This window comes from Stegastes partitus, unplaced genomic scaffold (genome assembly GCF_000690725.1).
Source record: "Stegastes partitus isolate 25-593 unplaced genomic scaffold, Stegastes_partitus-1.0.2 Scaffold656, whole genome shotgun sequence".
In the NCBI taxonomy this organism is placed as follows: Eukaryota; Metazoa; Chordata; class Actinopteri; family Pomacentridae; genus Stegastes; species Stegastes partitus.
Genome location: NW_007578387.1, coordinates 251465 through 269606, shown reverse-complemented (window position 1 = coordinate 269606; position 18142 = coordinate 251465). Strand labels below are relative to the sequence as shown.

At 41.9% G+C, this 18142-nt stretch overlaps 1 protein-coding gene across 4 annotated transcripts; it reads right to left on the bottom strand.

Moving 5' to 3' along the window:
* Positions 1–609: 609 nt before the first annotated feature.
* Positions 610–17979, bottom strand: rbm18 (RNA binding motif protein 18). 4 transcript variants are annotated; one of them, XR_520495.1, is made up of 7 exons: positions 17794–17979; positions 16364–16477; positions 10093–10219; positions 8063–8149; positions 4303–4403; positions 2013–2344; positions 610–1923 (listed from the first exon to the last, which is right to left on the bottom strand). XR_520495.1 is itself a non-coding variant. In XM_008290134.1 (6 exons), exons 2-6 carry the CDS (start codon positions 16468–16470, stop codon positions 2161–2163), a joined length of 606 nt encoding a protein of 201 aa, XP_008288356.1. In that variant the 5' UTR covers positions 16471–16477; positions 17794–17979; the 3' UTR covers positions 610–2160. The 4 variants fall into 4 exon arrangements, 3 of the variants coding, with proteins under 3 accessions (XP_008288356.1, XP_008288357.1, XP_008288358.1); XM_008290134.1 differs by having other exon boundaries at positions 610–2344; XM_008290135.1 differs by having other exon boundaries at positions 610–2344; positions 8069–8149.
* Between the last annotated feature and the right edge of the window lie 163 nt (positions 17980–18142).

Genomic DNA, 18142 nt, shown 5'->3' with positions numbered 1-18142 from the left:
AGGGGGAAAATAAAAACAGGAGAAATTCTGACAACTTCCACAGGAGAAAACTTAATTAAATTGACCACTTTTAATTTTATGTAGGTTTAATGAGCACTAATATTAAGATTTAAGGCTTCAGCTGTAGCCTCCTTAGAAGTTAACATTTTAAAACTATCAGAAAATGCTTATATTTAACGCGTAAAATGAAGGTCAAACGCATAATTATTGTATAAAATTAGCAGAGAAGAAAATAAAATCAAATATATAATTTACTAGGGCTGTATTTTAATCTATCGTTTGTTTTAAAATTTATTTTATGAGTGTTTTAGTATTTTTAAATATGCCCGTAATCCCGAACACACACAAAAACGCGCGTAATTTACGCACAAGGAGCTGCTGCAGATGAAACCAAAGGAGAAACTCACGGAGTCTTTTAACAAAAGGGAAGCCTGATAATTACAGGATATGTTCGAGCCCACAGTGGTTCAGATCGACGTGTCAATCACCAAACTATCCGCAATGGATTCCACAATTATCTGTAAATCTATAGCTCAGGAGCCGTCCCATCAGAAGTTCAATTAAATCATATCTCCTCTCATGCAGAGAAAGGGGAATTAATTAGCATTATATTTGAACGAACAGGCCTTTTATTGAAAACAGATAAATACAGACACTGAAAAAGAAATCATTAATCTGCTCTAATGGACATCAGAAATGATCTGCAACCGGGTGGATGATGGTGATGATTTTACAACAACAAACTGATTCGATAAATGTCAAGAGGTAGGATTTGGTTCATCGGTGCGCACCACGTTGTGCTCTTCCATCGTAAGTCTGCTGATCTCCTTCTCAGTTAAATGTTCTCGGTGAGCTCACAACAACACATTCAGACTACAGTGTGGCCAACAGGCTTCGTCTTTTGGGTTTTTTTTTTTATAGCTTCACACCTGCAGGAAAGAACAACTCGGATCACATGAGAAGCTCTGCGCTCCGTTATGACAGCACATGGAAATGAGTTACAGCTTCAGAACAGAGCGCTTCCACATTGAACCCGTATACAAAAAGGCCTAAAAAATATCACAACTATTTACAGGGACTTTTGGTAGATTGCACAAAAATAATAAAATATTTAATATTCATCAAATCTGGGAGGAAAAAAAAAGGAAAGCTGAGCCTCAAAATGCTCCAAAACCCCAAATGATCATATCAGATGTATGATGTTCTAGAAGGTTTCTGTTTACAGGTTTTTAAAAAAAAGATTCTATTGATCTGGTGTAGGATGATGAAGGATCAGCTTTAGCTAACTTTTATTTGTTTTTAGAAAACAAACAGGGTTTAATTAAATTAATTATAATGACAGTGAGTTGACTAAAATTCCCCAAAACTGAATCCTTTATTTTAATGGCAACGTCCATGTCGTTAGAAAAAAAAAAACACTTTGGAGATGTGGTTATTTAGCTTTAATTGAAAAATTAAAATAATAAGACTGTGACCAGGGAAATACCAAAAAATCTACACGCTACACAAAAGTCAGTAAAAAGAGTCATATAAAAACTGGATCCGAGAAAAATCAGCAAATCATTAGAGGGGGAGGAGGAGAAAAAAAACAAGGAACACACAAAAAAAATACTGCAACTCACAGTAAGTGTCGCTGAGCGGCTTGTGGCTTATTGTTCATTAATACAAACCAATTAATTACATGTCTTAAATAAAGCCAAACCGAAAAGTGAGCCCCCTCCCCTCAAAAATAAAAAAAAGAAGAAAAAACTCTTTTCTTAAATAACATGATGTGAAAAACAGCATTTACACTCCTTGACAATAACATTTCTCTTTATCTGTGGATCACCTGTTAAATCTCTGCAAAAGTGACAAAACACATCGTCCAGGGGCCCAACCAGCCAGACAGGGTCACATATCTGACTGGAGAATAACTGATCATACCTGAAATAACAAAAACAAAAAAACAATACTTTGGGTATTTGTCCATGATCGCCGTGGTCACTCCCAAACAGTCACAGGGTGTCGCTCACCTGGATCAAAACTCTCCCACATAGGATGTGTGCAGTCTGTATAGTGTGGAGCCTGTTTGTGTGGAGGTGGGGGGCTGAGGAGGTGCAGATACTGGGGGAGGGGAAGGGGAAGAGAGGGGGGGATCTCCAGAGTAAGTGGGAGGATGGGTCATCTCCTAAACTTGCGGAAGGGCCTGCTCTGGTTATTGTGGTGTGATTTAGAGTAGGGCTCCCAGCGTTTCCTCTCTGGCGGCTTGTTGTAAACGTAGGCCGACGGGCCCGAGTAGTCGTCGTCTGGATTCTCCTCCATCATCTGGAGCTTGGCCTCGATGGCGCGGATCTTAGCACTCGTACTGGAGAGAGAGAGAGAGAGACGGAAGAGAGATGTTAGTGGAGAGGCTTTGATGGAGAGGGTGGGGGGAAATACCAGGGCTGGTACTGAGGGTGGAGAACAAACTGAGTGATGGACAGGTTTTGGCTTAAAGATGGGGGGAAAAAAAGAGGAGGCTGACAAATAAAAAAAAAAAAACTGATCACTAGTTGTGCTGCTCGAAAAACAGAGGAAAAGTTTGAATGGGGGAACTGAATGTGGAGGAGCAAGAGAGATGAGATGTAAAAAAAAATGACGGTGCTTGTGAGAAGAAGAGGGAATGTGTGAGAGTGTGTGATGAGTATCTAAAAAAAAAAAAAAAAGAAAAAACAGCAGAGAGAAAGCGTGTTGTAGTGTAGATTTCCTCTCTTGTGCCGTGTGGGGAGAGTGATTTCTGAAGTTTACACTAGAATCAAAGTGTGCAAGAAGAAGCTCGTAGCTCGCTGCACAAACACTGACAACATGAGCGCAACACACAACCGACTTAAAACTGGTGCACGTAGAAATGCTGCAAACGTAGCCGCAACAGCAGAATATCTTGGAATCTGCTTTGACAGAACTTCAACACTTGGACCCAGATGGTTTTGAAGTGTTGGTCCAGTTTGTACTCAGATGAACTCAGCTTGAACTGCGGTTTGTGGTGAAAGCAGAAAGCCCACCAGCTCTCTGCTAACACTGGAGAGTGTGTGTGAAGGTGTTTGTGCTACCTGGGTGAATTAAGGTTTCAGTTAAAAAAAAAAACATGTTTGTGTAGGTGCCATCCGAGTTAGACTGAATTTAGACGTGTTTATGGATGTAATAAGCAGCCGGGGCCTGTTGGTTTCAGAAAGTTACAGGAATTGTTGTTTATAGCTACACAATTAAAGCACAGTGACACCTTAACAAGTCTGTGTTTGTTGTACTGACAACAAGGGAGAATTAGATGTAACTTCACAGCTAAATTTATGTATTTGGAGGCTGCTATCAAGAGGCACATCCACAATTCAACGTGGAGTTTTCATCCAAAAGTGATTTCCGTCAAGACAAGTTGTGTTTCACAAATAGTCTCAGTAACACACCTGAAAACACCTGCCTCATGACCTTTCACACACACTGTAAACGTGAAGCAGGTTGTTAAGTTGTAGAAAATACGACAGAGGAAGAGCAGCAATGACGAAAAGTAAGAACAGCGACGCCTGTAATTTGTTATCCGTGCTAAATTAATTACTGGTAGTCAAGGCCGATGTCTTTGTTTTCTTCCGGGAAACATTCATTTGATAGCAGCGTGACAAAATCAGGGAACAACGACAATCCTGATCAGTCAGAGGGCAAACATGGGCGGCGTCGTTTCCCAAAGTCTCAGTTTCTGCTCGTCCAGACTGAACTCTGAGTTTCCAAAGATCTCCGTTTTAGGGGTCGTCGTGTGGACGTTAGGCGTTAAAGTAGCAGAAGATGTGCATTTTGAAATGAAAATGGTTTAGTGTGGATGTAGGTAACTTATATAGGAAAGAGCATGTTCAGATTTATGTCTGTGAAGATTCTCAGTCATCCAGGTCATGGTTATTCTGGTAGATTAATCGTAGCAACTGGACTTGCTTGAGTTCCTTGAAGACGTTTCATCCTTCATCAGTTCTGACTGACTAGTTGGGAGTTCCAGATACAAACAAACCCCATTGTGGCGGGGAGAGGAGCAACAAACCCCCAACTGAAATTGCAACTCAGGTGTAAATGGCTCCTGAAGGATAGAAGTATCTGGAACTCCCAACTAGTCAGTCAGAACTGATGGAGCCTCTTGGATGAGAGGTGAAACGTCTTCAAGGAACTCAAACAATTGCCATGATTAATCCATGAGAATGTTCAGATTCAGCTATCTCAAGCGTGGACTTACTCCAGAAGGAATGAAAAAAAAAAGAGATGCAACTACAAACAGTAGGTAGGATACTGTGTTTGTGTGATGCCAACCTGAGGTGGTTGGTTGTTATGGTTCCTTCCTCTCCTGCACCGCTGCACGATGGTTCCAGGCTCGGAGGCATCGTCTTGTCATTACGGAAACCTTCAAACCTCTGTAAACAATATAGGTGGCCAAAAAAAAAAAAAAAAAGTACCCACACAAACAGTGATGGAAACGATACACAGACAGATGGAGAGAGACAAACAAAAGGAGTAAAATAACAGCGAGAAACAACAGAGACACATGGATGGTCACAAAATACACAAGATAAAAAGAAGCAGACAGTCAGTGGGGCGGACTGAAGGTACAATCTGTCGTGTTCAGACACAGCAACTCGCATCCAGATGCAACGCAGAGTGTGATGCAGCTCACATCTGCTCCTACATCAGACACGAGTGCTCTGGTGACTAAATAAGATTGAAATTTATGTTTCTGATAATAACTAAAAGTGCAACGCTAACTTTATTTCCTCCACCTGAGACACATTTCCGGGCTAAGTTTTGAACAAGACCACATAACAAGGAGAGAAAGAAAAAGAGCAAAACAATAAGAACAAGAAGGATTCATGTCAGGCAGACTTGTAGAAAAAAAAACCTCCTAATAAATACTGACAGCAGCTCTCTGGAGAATCAACTCCAGCTCTCCTCCAGAAATATGAACTTTGTTAAACTGCAGTATTGATCTTGTTTGTGTCTGGTCAAACAGACAGTAACCAAGCGGGACTCTGTGTCCAGCTCATAATCACACCCTAAGGGGATGAGGGAGGATAAAGTGGGACCAGCTGACGAACAACAACCAACGTCTGCACTCATTCCTTTCAAAACCACCTTCCAAACATCCCCACCAGCCAACACAGAAACCTGTAGAGAGAGAGAGAGAGAGAGAAAAAAAACAAAACACAGAGCAACGGTCACATAACAGGCGTGATAATCCCCCAGCGCTCGCTGCAGCTTCTTGCAGGAACACAATAGTTAGACATCATCTGGCAAAGTCGCAGGTGGTGGAATTGGAAGCGAATCAAATTAAGTTACATGAAGTTACATGAATGCACAAAAGCACACACACACACACATTCTTACATACTGTCCCGTGAAATAAAGAACACGTATAGCTAAGAATAAGTTTAAAACAATGACCAGTGCACCAGCCAGGACCCTTCCCTTCCACCTATTCCTTCAGGCATGTGGTTGGAATGCATATGGATCTACATAGAGCCATTAAGTCCATAATGAATCCGTAAACAATCCACAGGCTACATAATGGGAGAGCTCAATGGTTCTGGTGGTATGGTTCAACCTCTGTGTTACAATCGTCTTTCAGCAAGACTTCATTGTTATACTTGAGAAGTGTCAGCGGTATAAATGTGTAATTATCCAATAAGTTTAATGATGAATAACACAAATATAAATCTGCTTTTTTTTTTAAACAAAAGACTTTATAGAATATTCTAATAAATGAGTAGAGTATTTCCTCTTTTTTAAAAGCAATGTAATAAAGTCAAGATGTACGCCTGAAAATCTGACAACAACTTTGACACTGCCTGTTTCTGACTCACTCATCCCAGAACGTCACTTCTGGGTCGGACTCAGTGAAGACAATTAGACCTGAGCTGGCTCCGCCGGTGGAAGATTGCTCAAATCTTAACTTGTGTAACAGAGACTGCATTGTCAAAAAAACACTGGTGCCAGGAGAAGGTTCGCAGACCAGCCTGCTTGAATTATCTCCGACATCGGGAGCATCGAGACGGCACTTCAACATAAAGCGTTGTACTGCACCGAACACTGGATCGCGGTGTGCCATCTTCACTGGGATTGGGAGGGGGAACTGGAACTGAGCCCAGCCCAGTTCTACGGGGGTGGAGAGGCGTGCAGTGCAGCTTCAGTTGAATATAAATAATATTAACATAACATTTAGAATTGTGCCCCTTTTCAGCAAAACTATTTAAAGTCTCATGTGTCCCCAGAATGCGTTTTTCAATTCTTCAGCTCAAAATACTGCAAACACAGATTAGTTCACTGTGACTGTGTAACTCCTGGTTTTAGTTTTGAACTAAATGGGCTGTTTCAGTGTCTGCAGCTTTAAATGATGCCTGCTTCAGGAAGAAGACTCTCGCTGCATTTGTGAACACAGCAACATTACCAGCAGCAAAGTGAGCCAAGCTGCCTCTGTTTGAGTGTCTGCTACCCCCCTACAGTGGGGTAAGGTGTGTGCTTTATAGCACATAAATCAAAAACAGAGAATAGTGAGAATATTCCTGCAAAAATTATGACTTATTTTGCTGCACTTTCGGGTCAAATAGTGGTGCAGATGATGTAATGCAGGTTTACAAATGCACACTTTTACTATCACTACGGACAGCTCACACCTAGTAAAAAGAAACGTGACCAGCGGAACCCAAGAAATTGCCAAAGTTTACAAGCATGAACCAGGCATGCCTTAGAAACTGGTTAAAGGACACAGCAGCTCCTAGGAGAAGTGTTTCAGGTGATGGGTGGTCTTGATCTTTGTGAAAGGGTTTCATCTTCTACAGTAAGGGTTTCAGAATATATAACTGCCTGTCTGATCAAGAGTGTAAAATGTCATGCCAGTGGTTTTACATTAATGCCATCCTCCTAGTGTGATTTTTCATGGTATCTCATGTGGTAGGGAACCATCATGTTTTAAAACTATCACAGTAAACACTGAACTGAAGCTTGACTTCAGTATCGCAAAACAAATCGCGATATCTGTCAGAAAAATCCAAGAGAAAACTAGATACTTCCTTCAAATCTTTGAGCCCTATTTAAGACGACTTAAGTTAACGCATAGAAGATGCTATTTTCTGAGTGGAACTGACATTTATGCATTTATGAGACAGGCAGAGTGACGAAGACACGGGAATCAGTTCCTTATAGAAAACCTTCCAACCCTGAACCCAGTATTAAAAACATTAAATACAAAAACTGACAAACTTTTATTAGCAAGAATTTCTTCCTAGTAAAAGTTTATCAAATGCAGATGATAGTGAGCAAAAAAGGCAGCTTTATTTGTAGTTTTTTCATTTGTGATCAAAAAAAAAAAACTCAATTCAAAGGACACGTGAACTGAGTCCAGTGGCAAGTATGAGGGAAGCATCATTTAGAAGATGTTGACAAGACACTTTCCAGTCAAGTGGTTGAGACGACTTTTGTTTTGCAGCTGAGTCAGCCAAAGACGCAGGCAGATTCATATTAATGGAACATTCTGGATATAATCATTTAAAAATGTTTTATTCTAACAGCATCGATAAAGACAGCTACTATTTTTAGTTAAAGGTGAATTGAGCCCAGTTACAGTGAATCTGTGAGCAGATTTATCTCACAGCGTGTTGTCTCAGAGGCGGCAGCAGTGACCTTGACCTCCCTCTACCATGTGTTTGTGTGTATGTGTGTGCAGGGCGTGATTCGTCTCTATACAGGATTTCCCTTCACCCTTCGCCAGTAGGCTGTCTATTGTTAAGAGACAGGCATAGGTTGTGCTGGGATCCCTGTGCTCTCTGTAAACTGGACACTGCAGTAGTAATATCAAAATGAAAACTGATAAAAACACATGATTAAGATCTTTTATCACAACTTAGACGCAAACTATGCAATCATAAACGTCCTTCCTCGTAGGATTTATTAGTTATTTTTTTATCCGTCTTCCAGAAACTGCAGCCACAATCAGTGCTATAATTAAATGGAACATACCTCGGCCCGTCACGCATGCATAACAAGTTCTGTATTGTATCTGGGGGTTGACCTTGACACTTACCCTCACCTGTGCGTGCGCCCAGCGCACGACCAGCTTCTTGGACAAAGCTAGCTTCCCATTTAAACACTGAATCGCCCTTTCTGCCTCCTGCAGACAAACAGAGAGAGAAACGAGGAAGAGGAAAAGAGGGAAAGACAGAAGAACAGGTTCTTTACAATTATGATTAAAAATCAGCCTTGATGATTGCACCCGAGTCATTAAATCATTAGTCCTCACAACAGAGAAACGGCAGAAACAATAATAGATGTTGATGATGTGCCACTCTGTTTGCTGAAGGCCACAACTGAGGTGTTTGAGTGTGTGTGTGTGTGTGTCTCAGCTGTGTGTTTGAGAGGCAGCGTGAGAAAAAGTAGTTTTGTCTAATCAAATGTCTAAGTGGTTTTGGTGTTAAATTATATTAATGAAGTTCTTTATCCAAGTGTGTCTACATGTAAGTGTGTGTGTGAGTGTGTAAGATAAACACACACTTCCTCTGTATAATCCTTTTGGGAGGGCTTCATATCCCACTGATAGACACTAGCTGTGAAGCTAGATGCTTATCATGATCCCCAGGCACACTCCAAAACAAATACTGCCTGCTGAACCTGTGCACATTCCTTTCAAGTACTTTTTTTAGAAATACGGTCCTCTTCAGTGAGACACGCAGTGAGGTCCTGACTGTCTCTTTGAATCTGGGGAGCGTTATTACACTCAATGAAGAAAGTTCTGTTGATAAAATAAGCACAAGGTGAAATCAAAAAGTTCAGAAACTGAGCCTATACAAAGCAAAACAATGATATAAATCTGGAAGCGATCCCCTTAAAAGCAGTGTTCTGGTGCAGTGACACAGTGTTCCCAGTGCTCCTGCCAAGTTTCAAACACTCCCTGGAAATCCCACTCTCACCACATGCAGGTGCACATTTACAATTTCAGCAAGGACCTCAAAGTTGTGCAGAGTGCAAACATCAAATTGTGTATCAGATCAACCCAACCTTTAGCTCAGTCATGACGAGTGATAGGAGTTGGGTCTATGGCTCAACCCAGAGACCAAACAGCAACCTTCAGAATAAGAACCTGCAGTGTGTGAAGGAGGTGCATTATTTCAGCAGCACGACCAGGAGCAGGCTCACTGTTTCATTTAACATTCACTGGGGTTTGCTTTGTGAATTTGTTTTCCAGAGCTGAACTGTAAAGGTGGGCTACAAGGTGAAACAGCGGTTGGCATCAATGCCTCGCAGCAAGAAGGTCGCCGGTTCGCGTCCCAGTGAGGACACCCAGGATCTTTCTGCGTGGAGTCTCCATGTTCTCCCCGTGCAGCGTGGGCTCTCTCTGGGCTCTCCAGCTTCCTCCCACACAGTCCAAAATAACTGGTGATTCTAAATTGTCCGCAGGTGTGAATGTGAGTGTGCTTGGTTGTCTGTCTCTAAGTGTAGCCCTGTGATAGACTGGTGACCTGTCCAGGGTGTCCTCTGCCTTCACCCTGAGTCAGCTGGGATAGACTCCAGCCCCCCATGACCCTAGTGAGGATTAAACTGTGTATAGATAATGGATGGATGGAAGTTCAACACAATTGCTGCTCCCCTACTTGGCAGATTTGGGTCTCTGCAACTTCTTCTTCTTTCCCGCCCTCTAAAAAAATAATAAGTTGACGGGTTGCCCTTTTGGAAACAGTTCAGAACTTTGGCATTGCACACTGTGGTTCACATGACGACTCCATGAACCCTCCAAATGTTGACCGCGGCCAATTTCAGTCAGATTTGCTGTTTTGGTTTTTAGACTCAGTCTCTGAACCTTTTGATCAAACCTTGTATCAGATGGTAATAGTGGAGGAAAATACAAAGCTAAAACTCAACTCTTGTATTGATCCATATGAACTGTAGTGCCACATATTGAAGATTGTAGAGTTTTATTAATGACAAAACAAAATCAAAGCCTCTCATTTTATAAATCTGAGCACAGAAAACCACATACTGTAAAAAAAAACCCCAAAAAAACAACCTTGTAGAATCACTGAAAATCCCATGAAAACAATCTAAACATTCTGCATGTACCTCTCTGGTGCTGAAGTTGACGAAGCAGTAGCCTCGTGGTTGTCCCTCCAAAGGTCCAGACTTATGAAACAAGAAGTCAAACTGTTTCACTTTGCCAAACTTCTCCAACAACTTCACCAGGTGGTACCTGTAGAGGAGTGAAGGTAGAGAGAAAACATAAAAGATGTAAGTAAATTGAACGTATGTAAAGCTTTTTAAAAAGGTCAATGTTACTTAAAATGGGCAGTGAGAGGGAGAAGTGGATCACAATAGGGTCGCTTCTATATTTGGTAAAAAGCTCCAGTATCTGACCTACATTTTTCATATTTTTCCATGAAGATCAACAACATGTATGCTTGTAGGTCAGCGTGGAGATACAGTCACATGTGAACCAGTCACCAGGATCAGCTCCACACAGTATTTGCCACCGTACGGTCTGTGAATCTGTCAAGTCTTGCTAATGAGAATGACAGCTTTCTCTCTCTGACACCTTTTTAGCAGCAGGCCAGCTGGTGTGGCAGCCCAGTGACAGTAAATCTCTTATTGAGACAATGCTGAGGATACAGTAGCAGGACAATGAGGGAATAAAACAGAGGAAGCCTCAAATCCCCCTTGAGCACAGAGTTCTGCACAAACAACCTCCACCGACTGCGTGGAGCTGCCGGGGACTGTTGGACTACACAGGAGCATAGATATGTGGTCATGGAAGAGCTATGCAGTGTGTGTGTGTGTTTGTAGCGGTCATGGGAAAAAAAAAAATCTTCTGACAGAACAGAAAAGCACAATGAGTTCAGGATCCCTTAAAGACTATATGTGCTGCTGTACTGCGTAAATATCCAGTGAATGAACACAGGCAGGGCGGCAGGTGCTTTCCAATTTCATTAAAAAGAAAACATCAAAAAATGTCAATAACAACTTCCCAAGACAGAAGCTCAAGTTGTTTGTCTTGTCTGATATTCAAATATTAACCCTCGCAACCCTAAAGCCAACTACCGAGTTTTAAAATCCATGTTATCTTTAAAGAAAAAAGCCACACTCATTTATCAGAGAAAAGAAAACCTGCAGGAAGAGAAAGAATCATCAGATTTTCAACTTTCCGATTTGAACTGCTCGTCTGTGACATGCCGATCTGTCAGTTAACTTAAACAAATCTTAGCTTAAAACTGCAATATTTTAACAAAACCCCCTCATCCTACATGTCTCATTTAAAAAATTGCCAAAAGTCATTTGATTTTTCTAACCATATTCTATAGAAAACAAATTCTGTGCTTCCTGGTTCAACCGTGCAGCCTTTGGTACTCAGCGACTCTTTAGCTAAACTGGGCTGAACTGCAGGTTGTGTTCACAGAGAGCAGACAGGAGGTAAGATTGGAAACAAACTAAAGCCGTAAAATATCTATAGTATGTAGTCACCTTCCTCCATGACATACGAGGTGTGTCAGAAAAGTTCCAGGACTGGTGTCACAAAAGATAGATTTCAAACTCAAACTACCAGTTTTCCCCTTCAAAGTAATCCCCCTGGAGTCTAACCCACTTCCCCAGCCTTCTCTTCACGCCACCATGCACTCCTGGAGGGATTCTTCCAGGATCCTCTGCAGCTCCGTCGTCACAGCCATCTTGATGTCGTCCACGTCTTCTAAGCGGGTCCCCTTGATGACCCCCGTGAGCTTGGGGAAGAGGAAACAATCCCAGAGCCAGGTGGGGTGAGTAGGGAGCTTGCTCCAGCACGGAGATGTTCTTCTCAGCCAGGAACTGTGGGATGCTCAGGGCGTTGTGAGCAGGCGCGTTGTCATGGTGGGGCTGCCAGGACTCGTCCCGCCACAACTCTCACCTCTTCTCTGAACCAAGCAAACGCCGCAGGATCTGTTTGTAGACATGCTGGTTGATCGTCTGAAGGGGAAAACTCCTAGTTTGGGTTTGAAATCTATCTTTTGTGACACCAGTCCTGGAACTTTTCTGACACACCTCGTATGTTATATGACATCTTCATTGGCATAAACTGTCAGCCACTAATCCACAGTGACGCTAGAGCACCTTAGCTTACCTACACAAGTAGAGCGCTGGGCAGCAGGCATTAAATGTCACAGGGAACTTTCTCATGGTGGCCCTTTACTAGTTTAACTACAGTTAGGTGGTACAGCTCAACAGCTACAGCAGCAACAAAAAACAGCTTACTGTAATGTAATCGGTTAATATATTTTGAATTGGTTAAATTATAACGGTTGATGAAGAGAAAATCAATAACATCCCTAATTGTCATACGTCAAACTGTCTGCAATGAAAAAAAAAAGCCCTACTGAACCACGAAGAACAAAAACAAAACTGAAAATGCACGAACAAGAAACATCAACAAGCATCTTCCTGTGTTTTTGTTTCTGTATCATGAGCTTGTGTGACAGAGCAGGCCTCGCAGTGACCCCAGGTACAGCTGCTCAATAGGAATCAATGCTTCTGCCTTTTATTGTTTAGGCGCCTGTTATTTTTAATCCCGCAGTGGTTCGAAAATGACCGCATGACGTGAATGTGAAAACGTGCATTCATGTGTGTGTGAATGGGAGCCGGCGCGGGATGCTGAGGATGAAGTGTGGGTTTAAGCTGCAGGTTGTGCTAATGCCTTCCACCCTTCTACGACTCCCTGGAGGGCTTTAGGCCTACGAGAATTTCTGCTTTTCCCAGACAACACCCCTGCGAGTGTGATGGTGGCTCATCCTGCACGAGGCGGACTTACACGGAAAAGCTTTTGCTGAAATTGAGTTTATCGCACCACTTTTCTTGTGCACATATAGATTTCCTAACTGCATTGTGCACCGTTGAACTTTAAAAATCACCAATTAGAAAACAAACATTTTCAGCTAACTCTGAAATTTGTGATGCATTAAATAGAATCTTTCGATGCTGCTCTGTAGTCACATGGATACAGGATATACTGCATGTTTATTTGAATGTATTTTTGAGACAGATTCGATGCCAGACACTCTAAGAACATTTCTGGATGCTGGCGAGCTGAACCACAATGGACCGCTCCTCCTGGGGGCTGTAAAAACCACCGGAGGAAGAGGAGGAGAGGGGGGGAGGAAAGGGAGGAAAGGGAGGGAAAGGTGGGCAGAGGGGGAGTAAAGTTCAGAGAGGAGGAGGGGGGGGGAGGGATGTTGACGGTAAGGTGAAAGGTGTAGGAAGGGGAGGATGAGCCAAAAGAGGAGAGGAGGTGAGGAGCCAGGTAAGAAAGATACAAGAGCCTAGGAAGCAGCAGAAGAGGAAGGAAGGGAAAGAGGGGGGGAGGGATGTGAGTGGTGTCCAGAAAAAGATAAGACCAGAGGTTCGGTCCAGCAGGTCAGAAGGAGAAAAAAAAAAAAAAAAAAACCTAGCGAAGAGGTGGGGCTTGGTTTTGACTTTCTGGCAGTGCAGCTACAGCGTGTGCAGTTTCATCACATTTTCCTAAAAATCCAGGACTTGCGATGGTTTTCATCCAAGTTTAGTTCTTTAATAAAACTCAAGACAGCTTCCAGGTACACTAGTTTACATGAAACACGAGGACCAGAGAGGGAACAAAAGGGATGAAGGTGATGGATCACTATTAAGTAGGGAAAAGTACAAAAACATGAATAAGTGCTGACAGCTCTGGTTACACCTGCTATGACTCGGCTTTGTGAGCAGGGCGAGGAAAAGATGAAAAACTCTTCGTGGATACTAAACGGGATGTTCATCTGCTCTGAGGAGCGCGTCTCAATGGTGAAGAGTAAAAGAGCGTGTCAATGATTTCTGGTCCTTTGACAGCAAAGATAACATCTTTGCTGAGCATTTAAAAGAGCGGCAGCGAGAAAATTATAGTTTTCCCATAATATAGTTGCTCAGAATGAAGAGCGAGTTCATGTTGAAACATCCCATGCTTGGAACACACTCTCTAAGTCTAAGCCCTAAGATATGAGCCCTCTCTTCCAGCGAGGAACTTAGCAATCGATCATAACTACACAATTAATTTGTCTGACAGAGAACATATTAAAATTAAAGTGCTGCCTTCTTACATCATCACATATTAATCTAACATCTCCCACGACCAGCCAGAGCAGAACTGGATGTCCAAAATACTCGGGCTGCATACAGCGATGTTATTGCTGCTAGTATATAAAACATGGCCTTTTACTTCTGCTATATATTTAAATTAGTAAAGAATTGATTAATTGAGCCTATTAAATGCCATTTTGAGATAACTGGCATTGCAGAAGACGAAAGAGAGACAGAAGCCATTGCTATTTGCTAAGCTAACAGACAATAATGAAGCAGTAACAACAATACTAGTCCTAAAAAAAACCCAGCTATTTTACTTTCAGCAATTTTGTGTCTCATATGTGATTACGGGCTACAAGGTGACTCAGTGGTTAGCACTGTTGCCTCGAAGCTAGAAGTTCGCCGGTTCACATTTTTCTGCGCGGAGTCTCCATGTTCTCCCCGTGCAGCGTGGGTTCTCTCTGGGTTCTCCGGCTTCCTCCCACACAGTCCAAATACATGTTGAGGTTGATTGGTGATTCTAAATTGTCCGTAGGTGTGAATGTGAGTGTGCTTGGTTGTCTGTCTCTAAGTGTAGCCCTGTGATAGACTGGTTACCTGTCCAGGTGAACCTGCCTTCACCCTGAGTCAGCTGGGATAGACTCCATCCCCCCATTTTAAGCTTTTTACATGTAATTTAACTTATTGTGAAGAGATGGCGTGTCCTTTTACCACCGATATTTTACCAGCTGTGCAGCCTCTTGACACAAAAAGCATCAAGCAAGCAAACATTTGTCGTATAAAAACAGACAAATGGATTTTTTTCTTTGTAGGATTTGAGCAAAAAAGGACATCTCTGATAAATGTAAATCAGTAGAGATCATATGGTATAAAATGACAAACAAAAAGCAAAAGATGCATAGTGATATCACGCACAATGGTTTAAGAATTTGCCTTTTTATTTAGACGCCATCTGTTGATATCTGGATGATTAATTACACATAAAAACGTATTAGCCAAATTCTAGCCTGGATTTAATGACTCGGATAAAATCTCGCAGTATAAGGTTGTATTTATGTAATTAGCTAAAATATGTCTTTTCCTCACTATTCAATTAAAAAATTACAAAGTGTGGTGATTCATAATTTGGCCTCATGTAAACAGCACCTTGCATCTCAGCTCCACATTCCTCCTCTGCACTGAACTTGGCTCAGCAGGACAAACAGAGGCAGGACCGCATGTGCTATCCTTGGAGCTAATTAATCTTCCCAATCAGCAACAGGGGCCACGGGCATTTCTCTTGTTTTCCCTCCATACTGCGAAGTAGTGGGCTATTTAAGGAGAAGTAGAGCAGAGCAGGCAGAGGGGAAGGAAACGCCTGTCTAGACGCCCACCAGAGCTGCGGACCGTACATTCTCCAGCAGCCCCCACAGGCACACAAACACGCCCCTCACCCCGAAAAACTACCTCCTCTCCATCACAACATGTGTCACGGACATTCAACAACACACATCCCTGCACACAAACGCAACAACGGAAAGATGTTTGCTTGTACGTGCGACGTTGTGTAGGCTGATAATGTACACAGACTCCTCAGTGTGTTGAAGCCTGCACCTCTGCCAGCTGCCACCTAAACATCAGCTGTGTATTTAAACATGCTTACACACACACACACACACACACACACACACAAAGACACACACACACTCAGGTCCAGGTTGACAGTGAGAGAGTAAACAGGGCAGGTGAGTGAGGAATGATGGCTGCTCCTTAGCAGAGCAGGTCTCCTCGCCTCACTGCCTCTCGTTCACACACCCAGGCCCGTCTGCTCTGTCTCACACCCCGACACACACACACACGCTACGCACACGGTTAATCAATCATATATGCACACATACAATACGTTGCCTCTCTATGATGCAGAGCCAGGCAAGTTAAAAACTAATGGCCGAGGTTCATAACATGGACTAAATTACAGCAGTCCCAAATCAAACATGTGCGGCTGCTAAAATGAACAGCAAATGTTGTTCTTCATTTCAGCTGGTTCACATGTTTGAAACTTGGGATTTGTAGTTTTGTAGTGAAACGGAGATTTGTTTTTATTTCCAGTAACTTTTCATGACTTAAATGTGTTGACTAGATGAAGAACACAGTAATTGTAGTTTGTCGTTGTTAGTTTCTGCCTCGATATAATCTGTGTCGTACTTATATAAAAATATAAAAAACAGATTATGATGACTTTTTTGACCAATACCATGAGGTGAAAGAAAACGTGGACCTGCGTGAAACCAGCAGCGGATTTACTCACTCTGTGATTTTGGGGTCGATGTTGCCTATCCACAGACGGTTTCCATCATGGGCCATGCTCTCTGAAATAATAGAGGCATTTTCCACCGTCTCCGCTGCAGACGACATGTGTACTCTGAGAGAAGTGGGAATTAAAGACAGATTAGGGAAAAAAAGGCAGAGGTAAGTTAACAGTTTGCATTTGTGTCATTGTGGAGGTGCTGGTATAGTTTTGAGCCCAATGACAGGAACCTTATTAACACTCAACAGTCAATAGGGAAGGCAAACACCAGCACACAACTCAGACAAGTTGGTAATAGTATGGCACATCGTGCTACAGAGAAACGTACTGATAAACTACGATTTGTCAGAAAGCTTCTGGGAGATGGAGAGAACAGATCAATCACATACAGACATTCAGCTATCAGACCAACATTGGATCTCTTAACAAGACCTTTATGAAAAGGAAGTGCTGAGAACAGGTTCAGTCTTTTACCATTTCAACATGAACTGTGACACAAAAATAAATTACTTAATCATATAATAACAAGGTTAGGCAATATCTACACTGATCTAGGGCATTTCTGTAAATTAATTTGTAAGTTAATTTAGTAAGACACATTATTTGCTCACTTTACTCATTGTGTTATTTACATCTGAAACATTAAATGTGATGGCTATATGACATTAAATATATGTATGAAGTAGAGATGGAAGAACAAATCGATTACTTGTCAGCTCTTAAAGTGACTGTCAACTTTCTGGACAATCAATAAATCAATCAAGTAATTTCTCACGAAACAAAATCCCCAAATTCTCTGATTGTATTTTCTCTAAGTTGAATAATGTTTGGTTTCTTTACTCCTTTATGATAGTAAACTAAGTGTCTTTGGGTTGTGGACCAAACAGGACATTTGTCACCTTAGCTTTTGGAAGCACTGGTTGAAATTTACACCATTTTACAAACCAGACTCAACAGATTAATCGTCAATGGAAATAATCGTAAACTAAAGCCACAGTATAAAAGGAGAGTTGAGAAGGTGACAGGACACTGCTGTCAACATGTTTTTCTTCGTTTTTTTAAATCATTATTTACAGGATAGGTGTATAATATCTTTAGTAATACATTTTAACGGAATCATTTAATGATTTGAGGTGTCATGTAAACGCTTGTTTCCTTTAAAACATTATTTTTTTTTAAAGAACTGTAGGTTCACTACAAGGATACGCTAACCTGCTCCTAGCTAACTTTAGCTTCGCGAATTGATTGACTGAATATTATTAATACGTTGTCATGGTAATCTAGTTAAGACAGACCAGGTTACGTAAAACCCATCCTAAAATTCAGGTAGTAAGAGTGTCAGTTAATTATTTTTTTTTTCTAAAACTGAATCAGTCCCTTACAGACGTTTGTAGCAGTTAGCTCAGCTAGCTTAGACAGTCTCCGTTTACCTCGGTGTTGTCAAACTTCCTCTTCGATGGCGACGTCTTCGACTTAATTACATCCACTTTTGGGATGATTCAGTTACGTCAAAACGTAATCCTAATCATTTCATACACTGATATTCCCCCCGTTTAACTGATCAGGTTAGCTAGCTCGAAGGGTAAACAGTCGCCTTGCTACCGTCTGACAACAAAGGCGCAGGATGATGCTGTAGCTGGTTTGACTGTATGCGGAGTCCGGTGGAAGCGCTCGGTTTATTGTTTGGCATCTCCCGCGTACTTTTTGCCAACACTTCCGTCAGCAGCACCGCTCTTTCGGTGTAACCCGCACACAGATTAAAACGCTCACCCTGTGGTG

Coding starts and splice junctions, on each gene's coding strand:
- rbm18 (XM_008290134.1), bottom strand. CDS start 16,470: ATGTCGTCTGCAGCGGAGACGGTGGAAAATGCCTCTATTATTTCAGAG. Junction 10,220..16,363: donor ATCGACCCCAAAATCACAGA/GTGAGTAAATCC, acceptor ACTCCTCTACAG/GTACCACCTGGTGAAGTTGT. Junction 2,345..4,302: donor ATAACAACCAACCACCTCAG/GTTGGCATCACA, acceptor CTCTCTCTCCAG/TACGAGTGCTAAGATCCGCG.